A 26,134-nucleotide genomic window follows, 5' to 3' on the forward strand; every position below is an offset into this window, starting at 1 on the left:
TACCTATTTGTTGTTTATTCTGGAAAGCGTAGGGGTCAAAAAGCTACGGCTATCTCTCTTTCTTTTTGGCTGAAAAGCATCATCCGTTTGGCATACGAGCTGCTGGACAGCAGCCTCCTGAAAAAATTACGGCTCATTCTACTAGAGCGGTGGCTTCCACATGGGCTTTTAAAAATGATGCTTCTGTTGAACAGATTTGTAAGGCTGTGACTTGGTCCTCCCTTCATACCTTTTCCAAATTTTATAAATTTGATACTTTTGCTTCTTCTGAGGCTATTTTTCGGAGAAAAGTTCGTCAAGCAGTGGTGCCTTCCTTTTAGGTATCTGTCTTGTCCCTCCCGTTTATCCGTGTCCTGTTGCTTTGGTATTGTATCCCACAAGTAAGGATGAATCTGTGGACTCGTCGTATCTAGTAGAAGAAAAGGAAATTTATGCTTACCTGATAAATTGATTTCTTCTACGATACGACGAGTCCACGGCCCTCCCTGTCATTTTAGACAGATTATATTTTTGTTTTCCAAACTTCAGTCACCTCTGCACCTTTTAGCTTTTCTTTTCTCTTCCTATACCTTCAGTCGAATGACTGGGGGTGGAGAGAAGGGAGGAGCTATATATACAGCTCTGCTGTGGTGCTCTTTGCCACTTCCTGTTAGCAGGAGGATAATATCCCACAAGTAAGGATGAATCCGTGGACTCGTCGTATCGTAGAAGAAATCAATTTATCAGGTAAGCATAAATTTCCTTTTTTCGTAATTTAGTTTATTTAATTTAATTGTAATTAATTGTAATTAGTTTAGGTAATTAATTTAATTATAGTGTAGTGTTAGGTGTAATTGTAACTTAGGTTAGGGTTTATTTTACAGGTATATTTGTATTTATTTTAACTAGGTAGTTATTAAACAGTTAATAACTATTTAAAAACTATTCTACCTAGTTAAAATAAATACAAAGTTGCCTGAAAAATAAAAATAAACCCTATGATAGATACAATGTAACTATTAGTTATATTGTAGCTATCTTAGGGTTTATTTAACAGGTAAGTATTTAGTTTTAAATATGAATAATTTAGTTAATACTAGTAAATTTATTTAGATGTATTTAAATTATATTTAAGTTAGGGGGGTGTTAGGGTTAGGGTTAGACTTAGGTTTAGGGATTAATAACTTTATTATAGTGGCGGTGACGTTGGCGGCGGCAGATTAGGGGTTAATAAATTTAATATAGTTGCAACGACGTTGGGGGCGGAAGATTAGGGGTTAATAACTATAATGTAGGTGTCGGCGATGTTGGGGGCGACAGATTAGGGGTTCATAGGTATAATGTAGGTGGCGGCGGTGTCCGGAGCGGCAGATTAGGGGTTAATAATATAATGCAGGTGGCGACGATGTCGGGGGCGGCAGATTAGGGGTTAATAAGTGTAAGATTAGAGGTGTTTAGACTCGGGGTTCATGTTAGGGTGTAAGGTGCAGACATAAAATGTATTTCCCCATAGGAAACAATGGGGCTGTGTTAGGAGCTGAACGCTGCTTTTTTGCAGGTGTTAGGTTTTTTCCAGCTGATTCCGCCCCATTGATTCCTATGGGGAAATCGTGCACGAGCACGTTAAGCCAGTTTACCGCTACTGTAAGCAGCGCTGGTATTGAGGTGAGATGTGGAGCTAAATTTTGCTCAACGCTCACTTTTCTGAGGCTAACTCCGGCTTGCAGAAAACTCGTAATACCAGCGTTGTCTTAAGTTGAGCGGTGAGAAAAAAAGGCTTGTTAGTACCGCACATCATTACCGACAAAAACTCGTAATCTAGCCGATAGTTATGTGCCATCTTTCACTTACACAGTTTCATTACTATATCAAATATTTAAATGCATTATAAGAAAGGTAGATAATGTTTTATAGAATGTTAATGATAGTGTTTTACAGCATTGTTTAATTGGTGATTTATCATTTTTATATTACTGTTAGGTTGTGTATTTATTCTTAAATCATGTGAGGATAATTAATGTTTAGATCTCTTACTGGTACCCTAACGCTTTGCCTAAGAATGTCTAGGTACACAGGAAATGGCAGTATTCCAAAAAATAAACCATAATAAAAAGCAAAGCTTGTGTAGAAAATAATATCACTAAGGAGTTTCTGTAATGACTTGCTGAGCCCCCTGTAGATTTTCCTTTTTTTCACTATCAGCTTCCATTTAGTAGACAGCCAGGGGTCTAAAGATGTAGTGTTGGTGTAGGCAGACTTCATTAGCAGTTTTGATTGATTTTGATGGAAAGTGGTTATCTGGAAGTGAAGCTGTACACGTGAATGCTAAAGACGAGCAAACTAAAGACATGCAGGGGTGGACTAATTCAGCAAAATGTTCATCATGTACACATTATCCAAATTATAACGAGCTTGATTACATCATATTTTGACTTTGTCCTATGTTGTTGACCAATTTATTAGCATATATACTGGAAATATTTTCCTAAAAAGAAAGAGTAAAGTATACTGCATTTACATGATCCACAGCATGTTCCAGTTTGTTATTTTAGTGTAGTTTGCTGGAAATACAAACAGCAAATTTAAATAATAATTTGTTCCAAAATTAAGATTTATTAAACATTGTCCTGCAAACATATAATGATAATAAGACCAATAGAATGTATTTGATTTCCTTTATACAATTCAATTCTTTTCTAAGTTTTTCTCTCTTTTTCCTTTTCCTTTTTTCTTTCCTTTCTCTCCTTTCGTTCCTTTTCTTTTCATTCTATTCACTCCCTATTTCTCTTTCTCCTTTTCTCATCTTCTCGCTTTCTTCTTTTTTCCTCCTTTTCCTTCCTTCCTTCCTTTTTTCTTTCTTTCTTTTTTTCCTTTCCTTTCTTTGCATTTTCTTTTAATTCTTTCTTTAATTTAATTCTTTCATTCCTATAATTTTATTCTTTCTTTTCTTTGCTTTCATTCATTGCTTCCTTTTGATCTTTTTTTTTTAATTTCTCATCAGACTTTTTGAAGAATTATATGAGGACCATGGTGATACGCTATCTCTTCAATATGGCGGCTCCCAACTTGTCCATAGAGTTAAAACTTACAGGAAGATTGCACCATGGACACAGCACTCTAAAGACATCATGCAGACCCTCTCTCGATACTACAGTAATGCCTTTTCAGGTAAATGCTCTGGGTAGATATTCACATTTATTTTTACAGCAATTATTTTAGAAATAGATACAAGTTTTTACTATGGGCTCCATGTACTAAGCCGTCAATTCATCCGTCATTTTAGACGCGGATAAACTCGCCGTTACTCGCCGCGGGCGAAATGGTGTCCGCTGTCACTATGTACTAATAATCCCCCGATAAATAGACAAGTCTAGCCCGCCGCGAGCAGTGGCGGATTATTGATAAATTTGACGCCTCGCTCGCCGCGACTAAGCTGATGTACTTAACTTTCAGTTGAATTGTCTGGCCAATTATTAACACGTGACATGCAAGGTGTCACGAACATCATAGTAGTCGCGGGAATAGAATTTTGCTCCTATAAAAGTTCAACTTATCTAAACAACTTTATTATTGTTCAAAATTTTTTGAAGAGTGTTAACAGAGCGATAACAGATAACAGAGTGATAACAAATATTTTTGTAATATTTATTTACAATTTGGATATGGCTTCATCTGGATCTGATAATATATAAATATTAATATAAAAATAATTATAAAGATTGACAACTATACAATACAAATTTAAAATATAGATTACTCTTTAATTACAGTCGACAAATTTGGCGCAATTTATGTTCATGGAAATGAGAGACAAATTAGACGCCAGTTATGCTGTACAATGCTGATATTACTGCCTTTTATATATGTCTAGACTGGCGTCTAGATTGACTTTCCTATTGTTTTGTACCTTGCCCGCCACCTAAAAGGTGGCGAGGCAAAAATAACGAGGTGGGAGCGGAAATTGTAGCGAGCGGACAAATAGATTTTTTAGTACATTCGTTTTTGGCGAGTTGGTGGTCAAATGTGTCTAATTACAGTGAAAAATGGAGACGTAGCGAGGTTTGGCGGATAAGTACGCTCGCAATTTTAAAGATGCGAGTTTGAACATAGTTGACGACTTTGTACATATCAGTTTGCGAGTTTTGACGCGAGATTTGTTGCGGGTAGCTCGCTGACTGCTTAGTACATGGAGCCCTATGTGTGGCTGTGTATGAAATTTAAGTTATTATAACAAGACACAGACATTTTTTTTATAGTGCTAGATATTAAAGGGACATTCTAGTGTAAAATGAAAATTCTCTTATTTTCTTGTTAGATAAATTGACTTTTTTAGTAAGTATTTACTCTTGAAAACGCCCCATTCTGCTCCATGTAAGGATATAGCAAGTTACTGGATCATATGCATGTATGTCTGCTTTTCATTTAATCTGTATCATCTGTATCCTCATCTGGATTGAGAGCACAACTTTGGGCTCCATTTATTATTAGACAGGTGGATAAGGTTTGCCATCATTAACCTCGTCCGCCCAGCCTGGTGACTAACGCTGCCCGCATTTAACATTGCACAATCCGCTGCTTGTGTAATGCCGCCCCATGCTTGCGTGCAGCCACTTGTGTGCAAGAGGGGGCTGTCAATCCCCCTGATTATCCCTTTATTTCTGTTCTTTTGACAGACTTGCATTTTAGCCAATTGATGCTAACTTATAAATAACTCAACAGGAGTGAGCACATTATATGGCACACGTGAACTAGCACTGTCTAGCTATGAAAATAACTGACAACATGCATTCAAGGGCTTAAAAATTAGCACATGAGCCTACATAGGTTTAGCTTTCAACAAAGAATACCAAGAGAATAAAGCAAATTTGGCTAAAATTGCAAGCCCTATCTGAATCATTTTAATTTAATTTTGACTAGACTGTCCCTTTAAGTAGCAGTTAAACTAAGAGATGTTTAAATTTACTTCTTAAATCTCTAGGTATCCTTTGCTGAAGAGCATACATAGATAGGCAACCTTGGCACTGAGACTGACAGCTCAGCTGAGCTCTGCCAAGTTAGGTTTTAGAACCATGCCCCTTCCCATCTCCCCTATGGTCTGTTGACTCTCTGCAAGTTTGAAGCCAGTGCGGCACAGTGGAGAAGAAGGTAGTGGTGGTTGTCCCTCCATCTAATGTACTTAAAAATATATACACTAAATAAAATGTCATACACTTAAAAATATATACACTAGTGTTCAAAAGTTTGGGGTCACTTAGAAATATCCTTGTTTTCAAAAGAGAAGCACATTTCTTTCATGTAATTGGCAAGAGTCCATGAGCTAGTGACGTATGGGATATACAATCCTACCAGGAGGGGCAAAGTTTCCCAAACCTCAAATGCCTATAAATACACCCCTCACCACACCCACAAATCAGTTTAACAAACTTTGCCTCCTATGGAGGTGGTGAAGTAAGTTTGTGCTAAGATTTCTACATTGACATGCACTTCTCAGCATTTTGAAGCCTGATTCCTCTCAGAGTACAGTGAATGTCAGAGGGATGTGAAGGGAGTATCACCTATTTAATACAATGGTCATCCTAACGGGGATCTATTTCATAGGTTCTCTGTTATCGGTCGTAGAGATTCATCTCCTACCTTCTTTTTCAGATTGACGATATACTCTTATATACCATTACCTCTGCTGATTCCCGTTTCAGTACTGGTTTGGCTATCTGCTATATGTGGATGGGTGTCTTTTTTGGTAAGTATGTTTTTTATTACTTAAAGGAACAGTCTAGTCAAAATTAAACTTTCATGATTCAGATAGGGCATGCAATTTTAAACAACTTTCCAATTGACTTCTATTATCTAATTTGCTCAAGTATTTAGATATCCTTTGTTGAAGAAATAGCAATGCACATGTATGAGCCAATCACACAAGGCCTCTATGTGCAACAACCAATCAGCAGCTTCTGAGCATATCTAGATATGCTTTTCAGCAAGTGATATCAAGAGAATGAAGCAAATTAGATAATAGAAGTAAATTAGAAAGTTGTTTAAAATGACATGCTCTTTCTAAATCACGAAAGAAAAAATTTGGGTTTCATGTCCCTTTAAGACACCCCAGCTATGGTCTGGCACTTTATGCATTTATATAAAGTTCTAAATATATGTATTGTACTTATATTTGCCATGAGTCAGGTTCATGTATTTCCTTGTGCAGACTGTCAGTTTCATATATAGGGAAAATAAACATATAAAGAAATATTTTTCTTACCTGGGGTTTAGTCTCTTTTTCAATTGACCACTTCAAATTGCGGGCAGTACTAGGCCTGCAGGTGCGCCAAATGCTAGACTTTATTGCATCATTATTGTCGCGATAATTTTTTGGCGCTAAAAGTACGTCCGCTGACGCAAGTTCGTCATTTCCGGCGTCATAGTTGACGCTGAAGCCTTACCCCATTGCTATTTGCCTCTTGCCTTTTTTCTATGTCAGAGGGCTATGCTGTTTGCATTTTTTTTCCCCTTTCCTGAAACTGTCATATAAGGAAATTGACAAATTTTGCTTTATATGTTGTTTTTTATTTTACATTTTGCAAGATGTCGCAAACTGATTCTGCCTCAGAAGTATCTGTTGGAACTTTGCTGCCTGATGTCGGTTCTACTAAAGCTAAGTGCATTTTATTTCCGAATGTCATTGTATTGGTTATCATGATAAACTTTTACATGCAGATATTGTGTCCATCTGTAAATAGTAAATTTCCTGTTGTTGTTCCTTCAACTTTTAATGTACATGTTATACCTATGAAATTTAAAGAATTTGTTACTCATTCTATTTAGAAGGCTTTGTCTGCTATTCTGCCTTCTAATTAATATAAAGGTCTTTTAAAACTTCTCATATGGTTGATGAAATTTCAAATGACCGACAACATAATGAATTATCCTCTTCTGATGAGGATCCTACTGATTCAGAAGATCTTTCCTCAGATATTGACACTAACAAATCTACTTATTTATTTAAAATGAATTATTTTCGTTATTTGTTAAAGAAGTGTTAATTATTTTGGATATCGTGAAAACTAGTCTTCTTGATATTAGAACTAGTAAATTCTGCTTTTAAACCTCCTGTGGTTACTCCAGAGGTTTTTTTCCTGTTGCTATTTCTGTTATGATTTATAAGGAATGGAATTAGCTGGGTACTTCTTTTATTCCTTCTTCAAGATTTAAAAAATTGTATCCTTTTACCAGCAATTTCTATAGAGTTTTGGGAAAAGATCCTCAAAGTTGATGGGCTATTTTTACTCTTGCTGAACGTACCTCTATTCCTATGGAAGATAGTACTTAAGTTCCTTTAGATAGGAAACTTGTATCTTATCTAAGGAAAGCTTATTTATATTCAGGTTGTCTCAGGCCTGCAATTTTCTTTGGCTGATGTTGCAGCTGCATCAACTTTTTTGTTGGAGATTTAGAACAACAAGAATTGGATTTTGAGTTATCTAGTATTGTTCGCTTACTGCAACATACTAATCAGTTCTGATGCCATTTTTTTATATCATCAAGATTGATGTTAGATTTATGTCTTTAGCTATTTTTAGCTACAAGAGTTTGAGGCTTAAATCTTGGAATGCTGATATGACTTTTTAAGTCTAGATTGCTATCTCTTTCTTTCCAAGGTAATAAGAGTCCTAAGGGTAAATATAAAGCTTCTAAATCGTTTTCGTTCTTTTTTGTCAAATAAGGAGCAAAAACCTAATCCTTCCCTATTGAATCTGTTTCCAATTGGAAACCTTCATTAAATGGAATAAATCCAACTCATTTAAGAAACCAAAAGCCAGCCCCTAAGTCCGCATGAAGGTGCGAATCTCATTCCAGCTCAGCTGGTAGGGGGGAAGATTAAGGTTTTTTTTCAAGCAATGTTTTGGATAAATTTGGTCCAAAATCAATGGTTTCAAAGTATTATCTCTCAAGGGTTTCGAATATTTTTCTGAGTAAATCCTCCTGTGAGAAGATTTTTTTCTCTCACACATCCCAGCAAATCCAGTTAAAGCTCAGGCTTTCGTGAAGTGTGTTTCAGACCTGGAGTTTCAGGGGTAGTCATGCCAGTTCCTTTTCAGGGACAAGGTCTGGGGTTTTATTCAAATCTATTCATTGTCCCAAAGAAGGAAATATTATTCAGACCAATTCTGGATCTGACAATTTTGAATCGTTATGTAAGAGTACCAATTTTCAAATGTTGACTTTAAGGACTGTTCTGCTTTTTATTCAGCAAGGACATTTTAGGTCCACAATGGATTGCAGGATGTATACCTTCATATTCCGATTCATTCAGATCATTATCAGTTCCTGAGATTCTCTTTTCTAGACAAGCGTTACCAATTTGTTGCTTTTCCATTTGGTCTAGCAACCGCTCAAATAATCTTTTTTAAAGGTTCTTGGTGCCCTGCTTTATGGAAACCAGAGAGCAGGCTATTGCGGTGTTTCCTTATTTGGACGATATCTTGGTACTAGCTCAGTCTTTCCATTCTGCAGAATCTCACACTAATCAACTAGTGTTGTTTCTTCGGAAACATGGTTGGAGGATCAGTTTTCCAAAAAGTTTCTTGATTCCTCAGACAAGGGTCACCTCTTTAGGTTTCAAGATATATTCAGTGTCCATGACTCTGTCTCTAACAGACAAGAGACGTTTGAAAGTGGTTGCAGCCTGTCGGCACCTTCAGTCTCAGTCATTCCCTTCAGTGGTTATGTGCATGGAAAATTTAGGTTTCATGACTGCAGCATTGGACGCGATTCCCTTTGCTCGTTCTCACATGAGACCTCTCCAGCTTTGTTTGCTGAATCCATGGTGCAGGGATTATACAAAGATATCACAATTAATATCATTAAATCCCAATGTTTGACACTCTCTGATGTGGTGGTAAATCACCAGCGTTTAGTTCAAGGGGCTTTTTTGTTCGGCTAACCTGGACTATGATCTCTACAGATGCAAGTCTTTCACGTTGGGGAGCTGTTTGGGGATCTCTGACAGCACAAGGGGTTGGGAAATCTCAAGAGGCGAGATTACCAATCAATATCTTAGAACTCCGTGCAATTCTCAGAGCTCTTCAGTTTTGACTTCTGTTGAAGAGAGAACTGTTCATTTATTTTCAAACAGACAATATCACATACAGTGGCATTTGTTAATAAGCAGGGTGGGACTCACAGTCCACAAGCTATGAAGAAGTATCTCGGATACTTGCTTGGGCGGAATCCAGCTCCTGTCTAATTTCTGCGGTGCATATCCCAGGTATAGACATTGGGAGGCGGATTATCTCAACCGTCAGACTTTACATTCTGGGGAGTGGTTCTTCCATCCAGATGTATTTTCTCAGATTGTTCAGATATGGGTTCTTCTACAGATATATCTGATGGCCTCTTATCTAAACAAGAGACTTCCCAGATGCCTGTCCAGGTTCAGGGATTTTCAGGCGGAAGCAGTGGGTGCGCTGACACTTCCTTGGTATAATCAACCTGCTTATATTTTCCCGCCTCTAGTTTTTCTTCCAAGAGTGATCTCCAGAATCATCATGGAACAATCGTTTGTGTTGCTGGTGGCTCCAGCATGGCCTCGTAGGTTTTGGTATGCGGGTCTTGTTCGGATGTTCAGCTGCCAACCATGGCCACTTCTGCTAAGGCCAGACCTACTGTCTCAAGGTCCATTTTCCATCAGATTTTCAAATCATTAAATTTGAAGGTATGGAAATTGATCCCTTAGTGCTAAGTCATAGAGGTTTCTCTGACTCAGTGATTAATACTATGTTACAAGCTCGTAACTCTGTCTCTTGAAAGATTTATTATCGAGTTTGGAAGACTTACATTTCATGGTATTCTTCTCATAAATTCTCTTGGCATTCTTTTAGAGTTGCTAGAATTTTTCAGTTTTTTCAGGATCTTTTGGATAAGGTTTTGTCTGCAAGTTCCTTGAAGGGACACATCTCTGCTCTTTCTGTTTTATTCACAGAAAGATTGCTAAACTTCCTGATATTCACTGTTTTGTACAGGCTTTAGTTTGTATTTAAGCCTGTCATTTAATCAATCTCTCCTCCTTGGAGTCTTAATTTGGTTTGGAGGGCTTTACAGGCTCCTCCATATTGAGCCTATGCATTCTTTGGACATTTAAATACTTTCTTGGAAAGTATTGTTCCTTTTGGCCATCTCTTCTGCTAGAAGAATGTCTGAGCTATCTGCTCTTTCTTGTGAATCTCCTTTTCTGATTTTTCATCAGGATAAGGCGGTTTTCTGGACTTCATTTAATTTTTTTCCTAAAGTTGTAAATTCTAACAACATTAGTAGTGAAATTGTTGTCCCTTCCTTGTGTCCTAATCCTAAGAATTCTTTGGAAAGATCCTTACATTCTTTGGATGTGGTGAGAGCTTTGAAATATTATATTGAAGCTACTAAAGAAAACTTCTGCTATTTCCTTGGTTTCTTGGTTAAAGCTTTTGATTCTTCAAGCTTATTGGAGTTGGGTCAGGCCCCGCCTCAGAGATTTACAGCTCATTCTACTAGATCATTCTCCACTTCGTGGGCTTTTAAGAATGAAGCTTCCTTTGATCAAATTTGCAAAGCGGCAACTTGGTCTTCTTTACATTAATTTACTAAATTCTACCGTTTTGTTGTATTTGCTTCTTCAGAAGCAGTTTTTGGTAGAAAAGTTCTTCAGGCAGCTGTTTCAGTTTGATTCTTCTGCTGATGTTTTAAGTTTTTCTTGACATTTAAAGAATAAACTTATATTTTGGGTTGTGGATTATTTTTTCAGCTGAAAATGGCTGTTGTTTGTTTTTATCCCTCCCTCTCTAGTGACTCTTGCGTGGAGTTCCACATCTTGGGTATTGATATCCCATACGTCACTAGCTCATGGACTCTTGCCAATTACACGAAAGAAAATATAATTTATGTAAGAATTTACCTGATAAATTAATTTCTTTCATATTGGCAAGAGTCCATGAGGCCCACCCTTTTTATGGTGGTTATGATTTTTTTGTTTAAAGCACAATTATTTCCAAATTCCTTTGTTGATGCTTTTTACTACTTTATTTGTCACCCCAGTACTTGGCTATTCGTTAAACTGAATTGTGGGTGTGGTGAGGGGTGTATTTATAGGCATTTGAGGTTTGGGAAACTTTGCCCCTCCTGGTAGGATTGTATATCCCATACGTCACTAGCTCATGGACTCTTGCCAATATGAAAGAAATGAATTTATCAGGTAAATTCTTACATAAATTATGTTTTATTTGTCCATTAAAATAATATTAAATTGATCAGAAACAGAACAGAAATATAGTGTAGAAATTGTTAATGTTTTAATGACTATTGTAGCTTTTAACGGAATATCACATAGGCGTACAGAGGCCCATTATCAGCAACAATCTGTCTTGTGTTCCAATGGCATGTTGTGTTTGCTAATCCAAGTTTATCATTTAAAAAGGCGAATTGATCATTAGAAACCCTTTTGCAATTATGTTTGCACAGCTGAAAACTGGTGTGATGATTAAAGAAGTAGACACCTCACATGTATTTAGCTGGCAACTTCATTACATAGTACCCGCAAAACACCAGCCTCAATGTCAACAATGAAGAGGCGACTTCGGGATGCTGGCATTCTTGGCAGAGTTGCAAAGAAAAAGCCATATCTTAGACTGGCCAATAAAAGATATTTTAAAACATCTTTTAATTCACTTCTATGTTCAAATGTGCTTCGTTCTCTTGGTATCCCTTGTTGAAAAAAAAAATATGCACATATCTTACACTAGTGAGAGCTAGCTGCTGATTGGTGCCTGCACACATTTGTCTCTTGTGATTGACTAACTAGATGTGTTCAGCTCGCTGCCAGTAGTGCAATGTTGTTCCTTCATCAGTGGAATAGTATGAAGCAAATTTGATAATAGAATAAATTGGAAAATTGTTTTAAATTGTATGTTCTATCAGAATCATGAAAGAAAATGTCGTGTTTTCCTGTCCCTTTAAATAATTGTTTTGCCTCTACAAAGGGATGAAACAAACAATTCAAGTCAGTTGCAGAGCAGGAATACACTACTAGGAGCTGCTGAGGATATGTAAATATTCTTTTCAACAAAGGTGCCCAAGGGAACAAAGTAAATTTAATAATAGAAGTAATTTTTAAAATCACATATTCTATCTGAATCATGAACGTTTAATTGTGGCTTTCCTATCCCTTTAAGCAATCAGTATGGCTACATTATACTACTAGTATTTTATGTGCTTGTTTGGGGGGGGGTAACTTGGAGTGGGCGGATCTATGGAAACCCTGGGCGTGGCTCTAATGCAAAGTGTCCTAGGAATTTTTTTAACTATGCAAAAGGGTACATTTGCTCTTTCTAAATGTCCTTTGAATGACTAATATAAAGCTTTTATGTTTAGTACCAGCAGTCTCTTTTATTCTCTCCCATTACAAGCCAGTAGCTTGTTCAGTCACTTCAGGACAGACTCTTTTTGTGTATGTATGTTGTGCGGTTTTCGCCTTTGCATGTAATGTTAGCATCATCTAATAATGAAAAATTTCCATACCTAGAGTAGGTTTATGAATGCAAAATCACAATGAGAGTCGGTACAAATCAAATGGATAATTGTATATTCCTGAAAATGCAGATTTCATTTTACTGTTCTGTTTATACTTAAGTAACCGATAATTCATGTAATTGTCCTAGTTTAGTGCACTTTTTGCAAGTTCTTGCTTTTTCTTTAAATATATAATTCAGGCATATAGAAATCACTGAGATATTCTTTGTTGATCTGTTGTTTTGTGTAGGCTACCAAAATGCCTTTGACATTGAATATACTGCACTACACTACATATATATTGGCAGGTTTTCAGTGATAAATATGTTTTTCCTATAAATGTAGTTTATATGTAATTTAGTTCCTCAGAACTTCTCTGCTTGCCACAGTATAATGTTATTTTGGGCAAGTACACTTCATTACATGATTGACATTTAGAGAAATCGTTTACTTGAGAACTTCAAATAAAAAAAACAATTTCAGCTTTGTGAAACATGGAGAGAAACACTGCATTTGAATCAGCTATTCCTTGATCTTTCAAAGTGTTTCATGCATTAAGTAAATGCACTGTGTGTGACTAATCTAATTATCCAGGGATATCACAATTAGTATAAAGCATTGGTGTTCTGCAAAACTAAGTGCAGGTGATGCTTGATCGATTCTTGCTCATAGTTTGGACATTATTATTTTTTTTTTTTATGGTTTTATTCCCCAATGTTCTTTTCATCAGGATAATTTGTGTGTTAGTTCATTGATTGAGTGAGAAGAAATGTATAAAATGTAAGATTAAAATGTCAGTGTGCTTTTTTAATTATGGATAGTTCATTGTAAGTTGCAGCCATGCTATATCAGGCAAGATCACAAACCATTCACAATATACTGGAACTAAAGAATGCAACCTAGTTTGTTTAAAATATCTAGAATCTGTTAAGCAACTTTGTAATTTACTCCTATTATCAATTTTTCTTCATTCTCTTGGTATCTTTAGTTGAAAAGTATGAATATAAGTTTAGGAGTCGGACCATTTTTGGTTCAGCATCTGGGTAGCGCTTGTTGATTGGTGGCTAAATGTAGTCACCAATCAGCAAGCACTACCCAGGTGCTGAACCAAAAATGGGTCGGCTCCTAAGCTTACATTCTTGCTTTTCAAATAAAGTTACCAAGAGAACGAAGAAAAGTTTATAATAGGAGTAAATTAGAAAGTTGCTTAAAATTGCATTCTCTATCTGAATCATGAAAGAAAAAAAATGTGGGTTTCATATCCCTTTAATATTGTGTCAACATTCTAGAAACAAAGAAGCTCTTTGAACATGCTTGTTATTGCTATTATTCTTTTCAGTCTCATTGGATAAATAAAAAAACAAATTTGGTTTGTTGTAGAAGTTTCCTGGGACTGTCTTTTTGCATTCAGTATCTACTTCTTGACGAGTCTTCATATTGGTTAATCTTTGGTACTTACCAACAAACACTGATAGGTTCAAGACAGTGCTAGAAAACCTGACATACATACTGATAAATCAGTTTGTACACTTTTAAAGAAGAACCATATCAAAGTACCCCCTGCTTGGCACACATTTTTGTTCAGTTCCTGTTTCTTAAGGTCATTCTCGCTACATTCGAAAAATGAAACAAATTTTAACACGTTCGTTCTAACCAAATTTGAATGTTTGTACAACATTCTAACATTTGTTTAATGTAATAGTATTTCTAATGCTTTTTAAAAATGTAATATTCAATTTTCATTTTTGTAATTATTCGATTTGATCTATGCAATATTTGATTTCGCAAAAATTTAAATTTATATATCTGTAATAGTATTTCTAATGCTTTGTTTAAATGTAATATTCAAATTATGCAATATTTCAAATAGAAACATTTGGACTGATATATTTGTATCTATTATGTATCAATTTACTAAATTCCCTACCACATGAGCTATTGAACTTTGGAATAGAATTTGTTAAATCGAATGTTACATTCAAAATTATTAACATTTGAAATCGAAAGTGACATTCGAAAACTGTAAATAGCATTCAATTACAGAATATTTGTTCTTATCAACATTGGATTATGTAAATTGAATTTCTACAATAACATTCATTCTAACATTTTAATTCAAATATAAATACATTACAAGTTACTGCTTGTCTCTGCATGAACTGACTCAAACATGAAGGGGAGGGTTATACGTAAGGATGGGGATTCCCATTGCTTTATAGTTATGAAAAGTATTTTACTTACTCCACTGATCACAATACATCTACCCCACCAGTACTGATATGTTTTTACTTTTCTGAGTTTGACTAAATTTAGTAATTGGTAAGAATAAATCTTATGTGTGTAATAAATGTTACAGTTTTATAGTCTTATAACATTTTGCTGATTTTCTGTCCACGTTTTATCTGACCGAATCATGTTAAAATAAAACTTAATATCTGCTTAAAGGGACATAATACCCAATTTCTTTCCTAAGATATGGTGAGTCCAAAATGTCCTCAATTACTGTTGGGAATATCACTCCTGGCCAGCAGGAGGAGGCAAAGAGCCCCCAGTCATTCTCTTTGCCTTGGTGCATGGAGGAGGTGAAGTTCTTTTATATTTCTTTTGGGGGGGTATAATTTAGCTTTTTAAAGGAAGAGTATAACATAGTCTGTTCTTTTTATTAATTGTATTTCTGAGATCATGTCTGACATAGAGCAGGAGTCTCCTCTCATGAATCAGTGCCTTTTGTGTTTAGAAGCACAAATTGCTGCTCCAATGCAATTTTGTTCCTCATGTGTTAAGAAAACATTGAAGTGTAAAGGAAATTTCTTTCATGTAAGTGACAAGAGTCTATGAGCTAGTGACGTATGGGATATACATTGCTACCTGCCTATAAATACACCTTCCACCTCACTCACACTTCAGTTTTACAAACTTTGCTTTCGTTGGAGGATGGTGAAGCCAGCTGTGCTTGATTTCGTCTGTGAAAGGCGCTTCTAAGCATTTTGAAGCCCAGTTCTTCTCAAAGTACAGTGTTTGTCTGAGGGATTTGAAGGGAATATTTGCCTAATGATGCCATGTTTTCGCCTATGGGAAATCTAATCTAAGGCTCTCTGTAAATTCGATCGTGGGGATTCATCTGCCACCTCCCTTTACAGATCGACATTATACTCCTCTATCATTACCTCTGCTGATATGTTTCAGTACTGGTTTGGCTGTCTGCTATATGTGGATGGGTGTCTTCAGGTAAGTATATATATATATATATATATATATATATATATATATATATATATATATATATATATATATAGTTTATAATATAAAGTTTATAATATAAAGTTTTAAATATATATTGCATTTATGTGCCATGAGTCAGGTCTATGTTTATTTCCTTTTGCAGTCTAACAGTTTCAGCATGGAAAATTATGTTTGGGAAAAATTTTGTATATTTTTTACTTACCTGAGGCTTCAGCTAGTTGTTTCTTTGGCCTGTTTTTTAAAATTTTTGCAGGCAAATTAGGCTTGCGCAGGCGCAAAATACTTCTATTTATTGTGTCATTTATGGCGTGCAGGTTGCGTTTGTTGTGCCATGAGTCACATCATTTTTTGCATATTTGCCTTGAAATTGCACCTGCTATGACGCGGATTGTGTCATTTTGTTATATTAAGTCTCTCCCTCTTTTGCTCTCTGCTTTCATTTGTTGCAGAGGGCTATGCTATTTGCTTTTGTTTTTCTTATAAGCATTTCTCCTACATTGGTGTATCCGGTCCACGGCTTCATCCTTACTTGTGGGATATTCTCAATCCCTACAGGAAGTGGCAAAGAGAGCACACAGCAGAGCTGTCCATATAGCTCCCCTCAGGCTCCACCCCCCCAGTCATTCTCTTTGGCGCTCTAACTTGTAGCATCTCCACGGGGGTGGTAAAGAGTATGTGGTGTTAGTTGTAGTTTTTTATTCTTCTATCAAGAGTTTGTTATTTTAAAATAGTGCCGGCTTGTACTATTTACTCTGAAGCAGAAAGTGATGAAGATTTCTGCTGAGAGGAATATGATTTTAGCACCAGTAACTAAAATCCATTGCTGTTCCTACGCAGGACTGTTGAATACCAGAGAACATCAGTTGGGGGGGAACAGTTTGCAGGCTTAACTGCTTCAGGTATGATCAGTCATTTTTCTAACAACACCATGTAATGCTAGAAGACTGTCAGAAATTCCCTCAGGGATAGGTAAGCCATTTTTCTTAGACTCTGTATAAAATGATGGCTTATATTAAGGGCTCTATGCTGGTTGACACTATTGTGGGCTTAATCGATTGCTTTTTAGCATGTTTTCAGTATAAATAAGGTGTTTTTTCAAACTTTAAAACACTTATGGGGTTTAATTTGTGTCTGGCACTTATTTGGACACCTAATCTAGTCAGAAAGGCCCCTCCACTCTGGAATGACGAGGGAGGAGGCCTCATTTTCGCGCCTCAATTGTGCAGTTGTTTTGACTAGGCAGTTCATGCAGCTTCACGTGGGGAGTCCAGAGACATCAGAAAGGACTTCAGAGAGGCTTATTTCCTACTTAAATAATCCCTAAGGAAGGTAAAAGCCACAGTAGAAGCTGTGGCATTGTACTGTAGTGTTTTTAACCGGTTAACTGTTGTTCTTAGCTCCGGTTTGGGCATTAAGGGGTTAATTGGTCTGAAAATTTGTGTGCAATCTTTTCAAAGCATTAAGGCACTGTGGTGAAAATTTCATTAAAATTGGATGTTTATTTGATGTTTTTTTGATGTTTCAGTAATAAAGGGTGCACTTTTATTATTTAAAGACACAGTAACGTTTTTGTCAAAAATATTTTTTATTGCATTGAAGTTCTGTTTAAGTCTGTCAAACATGTCTGACCCTACAGATAGCCTATGTTCTGTATGTTTAAAGGCCAAGGTGGTTCCCCCATTAAATTTATGTGTGAAGTGTGCCATAGCGTCCGAACAGCTTAAGGACCGTACAATCACGCTTAAAGATGTAGCCCAAGATGATTCTTTAGTTGAAGGTAGTGAGGATAGCCCGCTATCCCGTCCTTCTGTGTCAACACCAGCTATGCCCGCGCAAGCGATGCCCGGTACATCTAGCGCGCCAATTGCTATTACTATGCAACAGTTAGCAGCAGTAAAGCAGTAATGGATAATTCTCTCACAGCATTTTTATCCAAACTGCCAGCTTTTCCAAGGAAGCGTAATTGCTCAGTTTTAAATACAGAAAATGAGCAACCAGACGCAGAGGATAATTTATCTGTAGTGCCCTCACATCAATCTGACTTGGCGGTGAGGGAGGGCCTGTCTGAGGGAGAAATTTCTGACACAGGAAAAGTTTCTCAACAGGCAGAGCCTGATACCATAGCATTTAAATTTAAGCTAGAACACCTCCGCACCCTACTTAAGGAGGTCCTAGCTACACTTGATGATTGTGACCCTTTGGTGGTCCCCAAAAAATTGTGTAAAATGGACAAATTCTTAGAGGTCCCAGTACACACTGATGCGTTTCCGATACCTAAGAGGGTGGCGGATATCGTGACTAAGGAGTGGGAGAAGCCAGGCGTACCTTTTGTTCCCCCTCCAATATTTAAGAAAATGTTCCCAATTGTTGACCCCAGAAGGGACGCGGGGCAGACGGTCCCTAAGGTAGAAGGGGCAGTTTCAACGCTAGCTAAGCGCACGGCTATACCAATAGAAGACAGTTGCGCTTTCAAAGACCCTATGGATAAAAAATTAGAAGGTTTACTTAAGAAATTTTTTGTTCAACAGGGTTTTCTTCTTCAACCAATTTCTTGCATTATTCCTGTAACCACTGCAGCGGCTTTTTGGTTTGAGGAACTAGAAAACTCGCTCCAGAAGGAGACTTCTTATGATGAAGTCATGGACAGAATTCACGCCCTGAAGTTGGCTAATTCTTTCATTGCAGATGCCGCTTTGCAGTTAGCTAAATTAGCGGTGAAAAATTCTGGTTTCGCAATCGTGACGCGCAGAGCGCTTTGGTTAAAATCTTGGTCGGCGGATGTGTCGTCCAAAACAAAATTGCTTAATATTCCTTTCAAGGGTAAGACCCTATTCGGGCCAGAGTTGAAAGAAATTATTTCAGATATCACTGGGGGAAAGGGCCATGCCCTTCCACAGGATAGACCTTTCAAAGCTAAAAATAAGTCTAATTTTCGTTCCTTTCGCAATTTCAGGAACGGACCGGCTTCTACCTCTACAGCCACTAGGCAAGAGGGTAACGCATCCCAGCCAAAACCAGCATGGAAACCATTGCAAGGCTGGAACAAGGGTAAACAGGCCAAGAAGCCTGCTGCTGCTACCAAGACAGCATGAAGGGGTAGCCCCCGATCCGGGACCGGATCTAGTAGGGGGCAGACTTTCTCTCTTTGCTCAGGCTTGGGCAAGAGATGTTCCGGACCCCTGGGCACTAGAAATTGTCTCTCAGGGGTATCTTCTAGAATTCAAGGACTTTCCTCCAAAGGGAAGGTTCCACATGTCTCGCTTATCTTTAGACCAGATAAAGAGACAGGCATTCTTACACTGCGTAGAAGACCTTTTAAAAATGGGAGTGATACACCCAGTTCCAACAGCAGAACAAGGACTGGGATTTTACTCAAACCTGTTTGTAGTTCCCAAAAAGGAAGGAACTTTCAGGCCAATTCTGGATTTAAAAATCCTAAACAAATTCCTCAGAGTTCCATCATTCAAAATGGAAACCATTCGGACAATTTTATATATGACTACCGTGGACTTAAAGGATGCGTACCTGCATATTCCTATCCACAAAGATCACCATCAATTCTTGAGGTTCGCCTTTCTGGACAAGCATTACCAGTTCGTGGCTCTTCCCTTCGGATTGGCCACTGCTCCCAGAATTTTCACAAAGGTGCTAGGGTCCCTTCTAGCGGTGCTAAGGCCAAGGGGCATTGCAGTAGCACCCTACCTAGACGACATTTTAATACAAGCGTCGTCCTTTCACAAAGCAAAGGCTCATACGGACATTGTTCTAGCCTTTCTAAGGTCTCACGGGTGGAAGGTGAACATAGAAAAGAGTTCTCTGTCCCCGTTCACAAGGGTTCCCTTCCTGGGAACAATAATAGACTCGGTAGAAATGAAGATCTTTCTGACAGAGGTCAGGAAGTTAAAACTTTTGAACACTTGTCGAGTTCTTCATTCCATTCCTCAACCCTCCATAGCTCAGTGCATGGAGGTAATAGGACTAATGGTTGCGGCAATGGACGTGGTTCCCTTTGCTCTAATTCATTTAAGACCACTGCAACGGTGCATGCTCAAACAGTGGAATGGGGATTATGCATATTTGTCTCCCCAGATACAAATGGACCAGAAAACCAGAGACTCACTCCTCTGGTGGTTGTCTCAGGATCACCTGTATCAGGGAATGAGTTTCCGCAGACCGGAGTGGATCATTGTCACGACCGACGCCAGCCTCTTAGGCTGGGGTGCGGTCTGGGAGTCCCTGAAAGCTCAGGGTCTATGGTCTCGGGAAGAATCTCTTCTCCCGATAAACATTTTGGAATTGAGAGCGATATTCAATGCGCTCCAGGCATGGCCTCAACTAGCGGAGGCCAAATTCATCAGATTTCAGAATCACTCCTGCCATCTATCAGCAATTCACATCCCAGGAGTGGACAACTGGGAAGCGGATTATCTGAGTCGTCAGACTTTCCATCCGGGGGAGTTGGAACTTCACCCGGAGGTTTTTGCCCAGTTAACTCAACTATGGGGCATTCCAGATCTGGATCTGATGGCGTCACGTCAGAACTCCAAAGTTCCACGTTACGGGTCCAGGTCCAGGGATCCCAAGGCGACATTGGTAGATGCCTTAGTGGCGCCTTGGTCGTTCAATCTAGCTTATGTCTTTCCACCGTTTCCTCTTCTCCCCCGGCTAGTAGCCAGGATCAAACAGGAGAAGGCTTCGTTAATTCTGATAGCTCCTGCGTGGCCACGCAGGACTTGGTATGCAGATCTGGTGAATATGTCATCGGTTCCACCATGGAAGCTACCTTTGAGGCAGGACCTTCTAATTTAAGGTCCATTCGAACATCCAAACCTAGTTTCTCTGCAACTGACTGCTTGGAGATTGAACGCTTGATTCTAGCTAAGCGTGGGTTTTCGGAATCAATTATAGATACTCTGATCCAGGCTACAAAGCCTGTCACCAGGAAAATCTACCATAAGATATGGCGGAAATATCTTTGCTGGTGCGAATCCAAGGGTTACTCATGGAGTAAGATTAGGATTCCAAGGATACTATCTTTTCTCCAAGAAGGATTGGAGAAAGGTCTGTCAGCTAGTTCCTTAAAAGGACAGATATCTGCTCTGTCTGTTTTGTTACACAAGCGTCTGGCAGCCGTGCCAGATGTTCAGGTGTTTGTACAGGCTTTAGTCAGAATCAAGCCTGTCTACAGACCTGTGGCTCCTCCATGGAGTCTAAATTTAGTTCTTTCAGTTCTTCAAGGGGTTCCGTTTGAACCTCTACATTCCATAGATATTAAGTTACTATCTTGGAAAGGTTTGTTTTTGGTAGCTATTTCTTCTGCTAGAAGAGTTTCTGAATTGTCTGCTTTGCAGTGTAATTCACCCTATCTGGTGTTTCATACAGAAAAGGTCGTTTTACGTACCAAACCTGGTTTTCTTCCAAAAGTGGTTTCCAATAAGAATATTAACCAGGAAATAGTTGTTCCTTCTCTGTGTCCTAATCCAGCTTCTAACAAGGAACGTCTGTTACACAATCTTGATGTGGTTCGTGCTTTGAAGTTTTATCTAAAAGCAACTAAAGACTTCAGACAAACATCGTCCTTGTTTGTCGTCTATTCTGGCAAGAGGAGAGGTCAAAAGGCGACTGCGACCTCTCTGTCTTTCTGGCTGAAAAGCATCATCCGGTTGGCTTATGAGACTGCTGGAAGGCAGCCTCCTAAACGAATTACAGCTCACTCTACTAGAGCTGTGGCTTCCACATGGGCTTTCAAGAATGAGGCTTCTGTTGAACAGATCTGTAAGGCAGCGACTTGGTCTTCACTGCATACATTTGCCAAATTTTACAAATTCGATACTTTTGCTTCTTCGGAGGCTATTTTTGGGAGAAAGGTTTTACAAGCAGTGGTGCCTTCCGTTTAGGTTACCTGACTTGTTCCCTCCCTTCATCCGTGTCCTAAAGCTTTGGTATTGGTTCCCACAAGTAAGGATGAAGCCGTGGACCGGATACACCAATGTAGGAGAAAACAGAATTTATGTTTACCTGATAAATTTCTTTCTCCTACAGTGTATCCGGTCCATGGCCCACCCTGGCATTTGGTCAGGTTTAAATTTTATTTTTGTAAACTACAGTCACCACTGCACCCTATGGTTCTCCTTTTTCTCCTAACCGTCGGTCGAATGACTGGGGGGGCGGAGCCTGAGGGGAGCTATATGGACAGCTCTGCTGTGTGCTCTCTTTGCCACTTCCTGTAGGGATTGAGAATATCCCACAAGTAAGGATGAATTCGTGGACCGGATACACCGTAGGAGAAAGAAATTTATCAGGTAAACATAAATTCTGTTTTTTTCCAATTCCTGAAACTGCTATTTTGAGGAAATTTGATATTTTGTTTAAATGTTATTTTTTCTTTTTTGTCACATTTTTCAAGATGTCTCAAACTGATCCTGCCTCTGATGTTACTGTAGAAACTAAGTTGCCTGAAAGCAAATCTACCAAAGCTAGCTTCAGCTCAAGTATGTGGCACTTGTTATGAGAAATTGTTTCATGCTGATAAAGTTTCTATAAGTACAAATACATCTACTGTTAAACCTTCACAGTCTAATGTACATGATATTCCTGTAAATATAAAAAATTATATTGCTGCAGCCATAGAGAAGGCTATGACTGCTATTCTGCCTTCAAATAAACGTAAAAGGTCTCATCATACTTCTCATAATTCTGATTAAGTTTGTATTGACCAACAGCATACTGAAGTATTGTCTGCTAATGAGGACTTCTCTGGCTCAGAGAATCCTACTTCAGACTCTGAAATTGATAAATCGTCCTTTCTTTTTAAGATGGAATATATCCGTTCTTTGTTAAAGGAAGTATTGATTACTTTGAGTATTGAAGAATCTAGTCCTCTTGATAACAAGAATAGCAAACGTTTAAATTCTGTTTTTAAAACTTCTGAGGTTACTCCTGAGGTTTTTCCTATTCCAGACGCTATCTCTAATATGATTACTAAGGAATGGTCTAAGCCTGGTACTTCTTTTAATCCTTCTTCTAGGTTTATAAAATTGTATCCTTTACCTGTGTCTAATTTAGAGCTTTAGGAGAAGTTCCCTAAAGTTGATGGCGCTATTTCTACTCTTGCAAATCGTACTACTATTCCTATGGAAGATAGTATTTCTTTTAAAAATTCCTTAGATAGGAAGATTGAATCTTATTTTAGAAAGCCATATTTACATAATGGTTATATTCTTAGACCTGCTATTTCTATAGCTGATGTTGCTGCTGCTTCAACTTTTTGGTTGGACAATTTAGCAGAGCAGCAATTGGATCCTGATTTATCTAACATTGTTGTTTTACTTAAACATGCTAATCATTTCATTTGTGATGCTATATTTGATATTATTAAGATTGATATTACTGTAAATCTATGTCTTTAGCTATTCTATCTAGAAGAACTTTATGGCTTAAATCATGGAATGCAGATATGGGCCTCTAGTTATGAAGCCGTCAACTTACCTGCCTTCGCCGGCCCCAATACGCTCGCCTCACATCGCCGCCGCGGACCTGAATACGTTCGCCAAAGTTATCAAAAAAAGCTGTCAAAAAGCTGTGCACCAAGTACGGGGCGATGAGCAGCGGACTGTGATAGTCATCACTCATCCGATCTCGCTGCTCGTCGGCTTTTTCCCAGCTTTATTGATAAGCTATCACTAAGCACCCACACTATACTATACTGTTCTACCCCCTATACCGGAGTCCCCCGCAACTAAATAAAGTTATTAACCCCTAAACTGCTGCTCCTAGACCCCGCCACAACTATAATAAATATGTTAACCCCTAAATCGCGGCTCCCGGACCCCGCCGCAACTATAATAAATGTATTAACCCCTAAACTGCCGCTCCCGGACCCCGCCGCTACCTACATAATACATATTAACCCCTATCCTGCCCCCCTATACTGCCGCCACCTATAATAAAGTTATTAACCCCTATCCTGCGGATCCCGGACCCTGCCGCAACTAAATAAATTGTTTAACCCCTAAACTGCCACTCCCGTACCCCGCCGCCACCTATATTAAACGTATTAACCCCTAATCTGCCCCTCCTACACCGTTGCCACCTATAATACATTTATCAACCCCTATCCTGCCCCCCATACACCTAAAATAAAATTATTAACCCCTAAACCTAAGTCTAACACTAACTCTAACACCCCCCTATCTTAAATATTAAATAAATCTAAATAAATATTAGCTATTAAATAGTTAATAACTATTTAATAGCTACCTAGATAAAAACAAATTTAACTGTAAAATAAAAACTAACCTAAGTTTCAATTACACCTAACACTACACTATCATTAAATAAATTATTCCTATTTAAAACTAATACTTACCTGTAAAATAAACCCTAAGCTAGCTACAATGTAATTAATAATTACATTGTAGCTATTTTAGGATTTATATTTATTTTACAGGCAACTTTGTATTTATTTTAACTAGGTACAATAGTTATTAAATAGTTATTAACTATTTAATAACTACCTAGCTAAAATAAATACAGAATTACCTGTAAAATAAATCCTAACCTAAATTACAATTAAACCTAACACTACACTATCATTAAATCAATTAACTACAAGTAGCTACAATTAAATACAATTAAATAAACTAACTAAAGTACAAAAAAACCAAACACTAAATTACAGAAAATAAAAAAAGATTACAAGAATTTTAAACTAATTACACCTAATCTAAGCCCCCTAATAAAGTAAAAAAAACAAAAGTCCCTACCCTATACTACATTACAAAGTAACCAGCTCTTTTACCAGCCCTTAAAAGGGCTTTTTGCGGGGCATGCCCCAAAGTAATCAGCTCTTTTGCCTGTAAAAAAAAATACAACCCCCCAAACATTAAAACCCACCACCCACATACCCCTACTCTAACCCACCCAAACCCCCCTTAAATAAACCTAACACTACCCTACTGAAGATCTCCCTACCTTGAGTCGTGTTCACCCAGCCGGGACTGAAGTCATCATCCAAGGGGCGCTGAAGATGTTTTACATCCGATAGAAGTCTTCATCCAAGGGGCGCTGAAGAGGTCTTCCATCTGATAGAAGTCTTCATCCATGCGGCGTCTTTAATCTTCATCCATCCGGAGCGGAATTATCTTCAAAGCAGCCGACACGTAGCCATCTTCTTCCACCGACGCCTACTCGCCGAATGAATATTCCTTTAAGTGACGTCATCCAAGATGGCGTCCCTCGAATTCCGATTGGCTGATAGGATTCTATCAGCCAATCGGAATTAAGGTAGGAAAAATCTGATTGGCTGATTCAATCAGCCAATCAGATTGAGCTTGCATTCTATTGGCTGTTCCGATCAGAAGATGGTCAATTGGAATTCGAGGGATGCCATCTTGGATGACGTTACTTAAAGGAATATTCATTCGGCGAATAGGCGTCGGTGGAAGAAGATGGCTCCGCGTCAGCTGCTTTGAAGATGACTCCACTCCGGATGGATGAAGATTGAAGACGCTGCCTGGATGAAGACTTCTATCGGATGGAAGACCTCTTCAGCGCCCCTTGGATGAAGACTTCTATCGGATGGAAAACATCTTCAGCGCCCCTTGGATGATGTTGGGTAGTGTTAGGTTTATTTAAGGGGGGTTTGGGTTAGAGTAGGGGTATGTGGGTGGTGGGTTTTAATGTTGGGGGGGTTGTATTTTTTTTTTTACAGGCAAAAGAGCTGATTACTTTGGGGCATGCCCCACAAAAAGCCCTTTTAAGGGCTGGTAAAAGAGCTGGTTACTTTGTAATGTAGTATAGGGTAGGGACTTTTATTATTATTATTTTTTTTAATTTTATTAGGGGGCTTTGATTAGGTGTAATTAGTTTAAAATTCTTGTAATCTTTTTTTATTTTCTGTAATTTAGTGTTTGTTTTTTCTTTAGTTTTTCTTTAGTTAGTTTATTTAATTGTATTTAATTGTAGCTACTTGTAGTTAATTAATTTAATTTATTTAATGATGGTGTAGTGTTAGGTTTAATTGTAACTTAGGTTAGGATTTATTTTACAGGTAATTTTGTATTTATTTTAGCTAGGTAGTTATTAAATAGTTAATAACTATTTAATAACTATTGTACCTAGTTAAAATAAATACAAAGTTGTAAAATAAATATAAATCCTAAAATTGCTACAATGTAATTATTAATTACATTGTAGCTAGCTTAGGGTTTATTTTACAGGTAAGTATTTAGTTTTAAATTGGAATAATTAGCTTGACTTTATTTTATCTAGGTAGCTATTAAATAGTTATTAACTATTTAATAGCTATTGTACCTAGTTAAAATAAATTTAAATTTGCCTGTAAAATAAAAATAAATACTAAAATAGCTACAATATA

At 37.8% G+C, this 26,134-nt stretch overlaps 1 protein-coding gene across 1 annotated transcript in view; it reads left to right on the forward strand.

Annotated features, from left to right (window-relative positions):
- The window catches only part of FIG4 (FIG4 phosphoinositide 5-phosphatase), a 1,077,570-nt gene that overhangs the window by 563,873 nt on the left and 487,563 nt on the right, over positions 1 to 26,134 (forward strand). Inside the window, exon 16 of the mRNA XM_053710848.1 lies at positions 2,981 to 3,147. Within this exon, the coding sequence (XP_053566823.1) occupies positions 2,981 to 3,147 (167 nt within the window). The remainder of the gene's footprint in view (positions 1 to 2,980; positions 3,148 to 26,134) is intronic.

This window comes from Bombina bombina, chromosome 4, assembly GCF_027579735.1.
Source record: "Bombina bombina isolate aBomBom1 chromosome 4, aBomBom1.pri, whole genome shotgun sequence".
Taxonomy (NCBI): domain Eukaryota; kingdom Metazoa; phylum Chordata; class Amphibia; order Anura; family Bombinatoridae; genus Bombina; species Bombina bombina.